The sequence below is a fragment of the Zea mays genome, chromosome 8 (genome assembly GCF_902167145.1).
Source record: "Zea mays cultivar B73 chromosome 8, Zm-B73-REFERENCE-NAM-5.0, whole genome shotgun sequence".
Lineage (NCBI taxonomy): Eukaryota > Viridiplantae > Streptophyta > Magnoliopsida > Poales > Poaceae > Zea > Zea mays.
In genome coordinates this window covers 30,516,896-30,523,501 of record NC_050103.1, presented here as the reverse complement: position 1 = coordinate 30,523,501, position 6,606 = coordinate 30,516,896, and the positions used below count along the sequence as shown (strand labels likewise).

At 47.7% G+C, this 6,606-nt stretch overlaps 2 protein-coding genes across 4 annotated transcripts; one reads left to right on the top strand and one right to left on the bottom strand.

Annotated features, from left to right (window-relative positions):
• Positions 1-798: 798 nt before the first annotated feature.
• LOC100501361 (Triose phosphate/phosphate translocator, chloroplastic) lies at positions 799-3,548 on the top strand. The gene is made up of 12 exons (NM_001196104.2): positions 799-1,254; positions 1,349-1,417; positions 1,486-1,551; positions 1,629-1,707; positions 1,802-1,922; positions 2,008-2,103; positions 2,185-2,297; positions 2,361-2,438; positions 2,530-2,646; positions 2,752-2,851; positions 2,946-3,046; positions 3,141-3,548. Exons 1-12 carry the CDS (start codon positions 995-997, stop codon positions 3,153-3,155), a joined length of 1,215 nt encoding a protein of 404 aa, NP_001183033.2. The 5' UTR covers positions 799-994; the 3' UTR covers positions 3,156-3,548.
• Positions 2,945-6,347, bottom strand: LOC100282723 (dnaJ protein). 3 transcript variants are annotated; one of them, XM_008656757.3, is made up of 4 exons: positions 5,784-6,347; positions 4,988-5,394; positions 3,923-4,391; positions 2,945-3,795 (listed from the first exon to the last, which is right to left on the bottom strand). In XM_008656757.3, the coding sequence occupies exons 1-3, from the start codon at positions 6,330-6,332 to the stop codon at positions 3,953-3,955; spliced, it is 1,395 nt and encodes a 464-aa protein (XP_008654979.1). In that variant the 5' UTR covers positions 6,333-6,347; the 3' UTR covers positions 2,945-3,795; positions 3,923-3,952.
• Between the last annotated feature and the right edge of the window lie 259 nt (positions 6,348-6,606).

The following is a 6,606-nucleotide window of genomic DNA, read 5'->3' as shown; positions in this document are numbered from 1 at the left end:
CCTCTATCCATCTAGGTCTTTGTAGCAAGCGTGAGCGTTGTCGCCTTGCCAAGCAAAGGTTGTATATACAAATGTAGGAAGAAAATCTCTTGCTCTTCAAAATAACGCTATAAATGACTTACGATGACTAGTGTAACTTACTATAGCTAATTATAGGACCGTCGAAAGTTAGAATATACAAAACAATCGAAAGTTAGTTAACTTCCAATGGTTTTGGTTCTCGGAAGTCAAGTTGTTTCATGTTGTGTTTATCATTAGGATGGTTGTAGGCTTCACATAGGAGTGTATATGTTGGTAAGGAACTAGCACATTATCAACTTTTTACTAGGAGCCGTACAATGTTTACTGGAAGCAAAAAAAATCCTTAAACAAGTATATATAATGATAACTTATTTTGCTATGTTGTGTGATGGGACTAGGTTGTTGCTATGCCATGAAAAAAAATATCCATGTAGCCTGTCATGAGAAACTTGGCTGCTGATATTATATTTCTATATGGTGAGACTAGGTTGATGTAACGTCACACACACACACAAAAGCATCCGTTGTCCTGTCTCAAGGAAAATCCAATCCTGTTTGATTTCCGGCACTGTCCAACGGATTCTCAAAACAAAAACAAAAAAAACGCACCGTGACTGCTTTTGGTGCTTTGGCACGGCCCAAACTACCGGTCGGCCCGTTGTCGATTTTTCCTCACTTCCGGGTCCGGGTCCGGGTCCGGGCACCACCAGCACCACCAATCCCAAACCCGGTTGAAGCTGTCGACGGCGACGTCGGGCTCCAGCGTGGCCGTCCGCCACCCCGCGCGGCGTTGCGTGTGCTCTATCTATCCGCCCCGCGCGCTTCTCCGCCAACCAACTCCCCGGCGCCTCCCTCCTCCACCAGACCACCACCCACAAACCCTTCTTATTGATACCATCCACAGTCCCAGCCCGCGCCAGCCTCTGCCTCTGCCCCCCAGACTACCCCCTGCCTGCAGGCTCCTGCAACTGCAATGTCGGCGCTCGGGACGCTCTCCGGCGGGGCCGCCGGTGTCTCCGGCCTCATCCGCCTCCGCCGTCGGGTGGCCCCCGCGCTCGCGGCGCCGTCGCACCACGCCGCTGGGACGTTGAACTGCGCCGCCTTGCCCGATGCCGCCCCGCTCGTCTGGGGACGCCAGCTCCGCCCGTCGCTCCTCCTCCCCGCCACACTGCTCCCGTCGTCGTCGCAGGGCGCCAGGAGGCACACGCCACGGCGGCCCGCCGCAGCCGCAGGGTCAGCTGCTTGCTCGCTGGCACTCCCATCCCATGCACCAGCCACCACCTCTGTTGATGACTTGATTCCTAATTAATTACCTTGGCGACAGCAGGGAGGCCAAGTCTGTGGGTTTCCTGGAGAAGTACCCGGCCCTGGTCACTGGCTTCTTCTTCTTCATGTGGTACGTTTGTTTCTCTGCACATTTGCTTCATCACCTGTTCTGTCCTGTGTAAACATGGGCTTCTGCAGGTACTTCCTCAACGTCATATTCAACATCCTCAACAAGAAGATCTACAACTACTTCCCCTATCCATAGTAAGTAGGCAAACCTGGCAGGCTTGATTAATTGATTCATAAATAGATGAGGACCAACAACATTTTGCTCGTTGCAGCTTTGTGTCCTTGATCCATCTAGTAGTGGGTGTCGTATACTGCCTCATCAGCTGGAGTGTCGGTCTCCCCAAGCGAGCGGTAGCCCATCCCCATGCATCGTTTATCTAATCTAATGAAGGACGGACTAGCTAGTATTTCCGGCCTCATCTAGCAGTATTTCTTTGTTTTGTAGCCTATCAATGGCACGCTCCTGAAGCTTCTCTTTCCAGTCGCCCTGTGCCATGGTATTGGTCACATCACTAGCAATGTGTCCTTCGCTGCTGTTGCAGTCTCATTTGCCCACACTATCAAAGGTGATTTTTTTTCTTTTCTTCCAATTTTTTATTTCGATGTGGATTCTTCTTGCCCATGTTCTTATGTCACATACTTGCGATGCAGCTCTGGAGCCCTTCTTCAGCGCAGCTGCTACTCAGTTTATCCTTGGACAGCAAGTTCCCTTCTCTCTGTGGCTTTCTCTTGCCCCTGTTGTCATCGGTATGTAATCCTCAGTTCGATCATCATCTCATAATTAATCCTAATGCTCTAGCTAAGCGATCACATGAAATTACCTGCCAGGTGTTTCAATGGCATCCCTTACTGAGCTCTCATTCAACTGGACTGGCTTCATCAATGCCATGATATCAAACATCTCATTCACCTACAGGAGCATTTATTCCAAGAAAGCCATGGTCTGTTGTTTACGATTTGCTCTCTTGTCTTAACCATCCTTCTAATCGTTTCTGGCATTGCAGACTGACATGGATAGCACCAACGTGTATGCTTACATTTCAATAATTGCTCTCATTGTTTGCATTCCGCCTGCAGTGATCGTAAGTGTGGATTACCACAGTTAAGTAGTAGTAAGAAATAGGATTCGTGGGCCATACATACAATTTTAATGGTCCATATATGATTGTGCAGTTTGAAGGGCCCCGGCTAATGCAGCATGGATTCAGTGATGCCATTGCAAAAGTAGGCTTGACAAAGTTTGTTAGTGACCTATTCTTGGTTGGACTGTTCTACCATCTGTACAACCAGGTAACATGAATCACCCGTTTAGCAATTTTAGCTGGCTTTGGCTTGCCACATGAAGCCTAGTATTTACTGATCTACCATTTTGTTGACCAATGAATGGTATTGCAGATTGCTACGAACACCTTGGAGCGAGTGGCTCCTCTGACACATGCTGTGGGCAATGTGTTGAAGCGTGTGTTTGTCATTGGCTTCTCAATCGTTGTTTTTGGTGAGTGGACGACAGTCCCCCCCCCCCCCCCCTTGTTTTCCCCTGCTGCTGTGATGTAATGCTCTAGCTAGCTAACACTTGCTAAACCTCACAGGCAACAAAATTAGCACACAAACTGGAATTGGCACGTCCATTGCCATAGCTGGTGTTGCTATGTACTCTTACATTAAGGCTAAGATTGAAGAGGAGAAAAGGGTGAGTTTTCCTCAATACATGAAGCGGTATCAGTGGAAATGTGGATGCACATTTGATTGCTGTGCCATCTTACTATATATTTTCTTAAATCCAGAAAAAGAGCGCATGATGAGCTGACTGCTGTGAATATTTTACCTTCTGCGTCTGGGACACAACAACAACATCGTCGACAATCAAGATTATGCCTTGTTTTGTAGTATTCGTCTTGAGTCGCTTTGTTTATTACCAATCTATTATCTGGTGTTGAACAGCAGCACATTGCAGAACAGATGATCGTCGAGTGACCTTCATATACGCCTGTAACTCTCTCTCTCTCCCTCTCTCTCAGCTCAGCAGTTTAGATCGACTATACTCATTGGACATGGACCTATCTATATATCTTCTTTGTAAACAGGACAGAGTCGGACTCCTGCTGCAGTATTATCAACTCATCTATTTTAAACTCTTTAAGTTGGATTTATTTTCAATTTTTTTTGTGCTTCAATAAATTACTAGATTTTATAAGTGTACATTATCACTCATCATTAGACTTTTAAACTGCACATCCATGCCCTATATCTTTATAGCATGGCCAAAGAAGAAATAAGCATTCTATCATAAGTTTTAATCCCACTTGATTTGTGCCAGTAAACACCGAAGTTTGCCTACAGCATAATCCTGAGCTCCTGTCGTGCATAATCCTCCAGGAGGAGCCGAAGCCCTTTTCACATTTTCACAGGAGGAGCCGGAGCCCGCAAAAATGGCTTCGCCTGTAGGAAAGCCTTCAGTAAATAATAATGAGATAAAAATCTGACACATTATAACCATCCGTTACAGATATGTTACATAAATAAATAAATAATCTACCTAGCCAATTACTGGCGATATTCACAATACCTTTCACTATAAAATGTCATTTGAGGCGGCCTAAGAACCCAATATCCTTTTGAGACCAGCCTTCTGATCAGACGTCAGCCTAGAAGGGAACATTATGTTGAACTTAATCCGCAGATTTCCCTTCTTAGAGGGGTCCTTGGGTATTGGCATGCCCTCTCTAGGAACTACCTCTTCGTAGCTCGGATGGATTATCGAGTTGATGGGCAATGATAGGCTCCGCCCATCAAGCGTAGTGACACGTGCAGTATATCCAATCAGCGCTTCCACCAGCGAGATTTTCTCAGTCACCACAAGATCATTCCCATCCCGAGTGAAAACATCATGGGGCTTCTCATCGAGGATGAAAACAATATCAGCAGCTTTCATGTTTGGAGCTTCATTCCCCTTGTCGGGAAATGTAATCTTTGTTCCCTTCTTCCAACCAGGCCTTACTTCTATTGTCAGAATATCCTCTGCGTTTGAGATTCTCCTATTGACAGCACTAAGATTAGCATCCATGTAACAAAAGAACAGTAGATTTAACATACCAATCCACACTGAAAGGACAGTTTATCATACTGAAAGCATAAGTCTAGCACTGAGAACTCTCTAAAAGAAACAATAACACAAGGAAAATATAATATCTATATATTATGAGGACAGAGCACTTCTCATGATGAATCTAGTACATCTGTCTTAGGTTGTCTGTCTGCATATTCTTTACGTATTGGCAATCATCGTTAAAAAAAGCTTTGACTTGCACAAATCCTACAACAAGGTATATTTGAATCAGAGGGACTAGGTGAGAAGCTCTAAACTATAGGTCCCAACTCTGTCATACAGCCAAAGGGGAAATACATCACTGTCAATGGTTAAAAGGAAGCTTAGCTAGCATGCCTTTTGAACATGGTTAGAATTTAGGTTTTATTTGAATAGGATTTATTTATTACGTTTTCAATAATGTGGTAAAAAAAAGTAAGTAGTCTAGTCTACTATGAGAGAATTCCCTAAAAGGAGCTTACCAAGACACACAGCACAACCCTGACTGGCGACCGACAAACTACTTGAATAATGGAGGAAGCTTACCCGCTGGCATCTATAGCCTCTCTTGAGATTTTCATCTTTTTCGTGACACCCTTGTACAGATCTGCAAGGCTGACTGGAAGTGGGTTCTCAATTGCAGCTGCCTTGCGTGGTGGCTGCTGCATACTGGTGGAACCCTCAGCGCCAAAGCGTGAAGAGAAGATATCGTTGCCAAACATTGACCTCTGGAATCCTGGTTCCGCTCTCATGCCACCCATGCCAGGGGATCCAAAGAACTCCTTAAATATATCATCCGCACTCCTGTGATTAAAATGGGGAGCGGTGGAATGAGCCCCGCCAGGGAAGAAGGGGAATGCGCCAGAACCTCCTGCTCCTGGGGGCGGCTGCCCCTTGAGCCCTTCTTCTCCTAGCTGATCATAGATTGCACGTTTCTTGGGATCGCTAAGGACCTGATAGGCGGCACACAGGATTGGTCAAGTCAACAGATGCAAGAACTGAACTAGTAGCAGTAAAAAAAGCGAATCATGGGGTGAAATGCATAATTCGGCGGTGCAGCTAATCAGAAACTCGAATCGATAAGCTAAAATATGGATCAAAAGAGAGACATCTGAGAAAGTTAAATCCTTTGCAGTATTGGCGGGCGTGGTCCAGTTGGCAGTATCGAATTCACTACCTTACTTCCAAAGAGATGGCCGGTACAACAGACAGGGAGTCGCCCCGAGGATTTTGTCCGTCATCATAAACCACAGGGGCAGGGACAGCGAATGGATCGAAACCGGCGAATCGAACACTAATAATCCTGGCAGGACATGGAGAGTGAAAGGGAGGGGCGGGCAACCTCATATGCAACAGAGATATCCTTGAACTTGGTTTCTGCCTCCTTCTTGTTGGTAGTGTTCTTGTCGGGGTGCCATCGCATGGCGAGCTTCCGGTAGGCCTTCTTGAGGTCGTCGTCGCCGGCGCCGCGGTCGACGCCGAGGACCTTGTAGTAATCGGCCCCCATCTCCCTAGGCGTCGGAGGCTGTGGCGCCTCCTTGCGCCGGCGGGCGGCGCGCGCGGACGACGACGTGGTGGCGGAGGCCCTACGCTTGGTTCTTCCAGCCTCTCGAATCTTGACCGCCTTAGGATGCCACGCCCAAATCACGGTCAGGACACAGGGAGAGAGGGAGGTGGCTCGGGCGAGCGCTTGCAGCGGTGGGAGAAGGGACTCGGAGGAGAGAGAGACGGGCGGCGGCTGCCTGGGCCTGGGAGGGGACTGAGGTCGTGAGCGGAAGGAAGGTTCCAGAAGCTGGAGTTCCTCCGTGACCAGGTCTTGGTCTTCCCTACCGGGCTGAGAAAACGGGCCAGCCCATTTTGCAACCATAGAATAGGGTCGGCGTCGGCCCATAGCTCCGACATCACATCGGCATCTAAAATTATCAATTTTATCGTCATAGATCAGTGTATGCCTGCAGGAATCTGTACTATATTAAGTCAATACTGTAGCACTCCGCGCACGGGCTGCCCCGACCGCAAACATCGGAACGACGCCAAGTCGCCAACAACCTCCGTCGTCCTCGTCTCGGTCGCCTCTTTCTCACGCACCTGGATAGGGATGCATGCAACCTCCACGCGCTTCTTCCTCCGCCGGCTTCTCACGCGCCTGCCATTCTCATGTGCCA

Bases quoted from the DNA above. Each gene is read 5' to 3' on its own strand.
- LOC100501361 (NM_001196104.2), top strand. From the start codon at position 995: ATGTCGGCGCTCGGGACGCTCTCCGGCGGGGCCGCCGGTGTCTCCGGC. The intron at 2,298-2,360 runs GTCTGTTGTTTA...CTGGCATTGCAG, and splicing joins TTTATTCCAAGAAAGCCATG to ACTGACATGGATAGCACCAA. The intron at 2,647-2,751 runs GTAACATGAATC...ATGGTATTGCAG, and splicing joins TCTACCATCTGTACAACCAG to ATTGCTACGAACACCTTGGA.
- LOC100282723 (XM_008656757.3), bottom strand. From the start codon at position 6,332: ATGGGCCGACGCCGACCCTATTCTATGGTTGCAAAATGGGCTGGCCCG. The intron at 5,395-5,783 runs GTTGCCCGCCCC...GCCGCCTATCAG, and splicing joins ATATCTCTGTTGCATATGAG to GTCCTTAGCGATCCCAAGAA. The intron at 4,392-4,987 runs GTAAGCTTCCTC...TGCTGTCAATAG, and splicing joins GAGGCTATAGATGCCAGCGG to GAGAATCTCAAACGCAGAGG.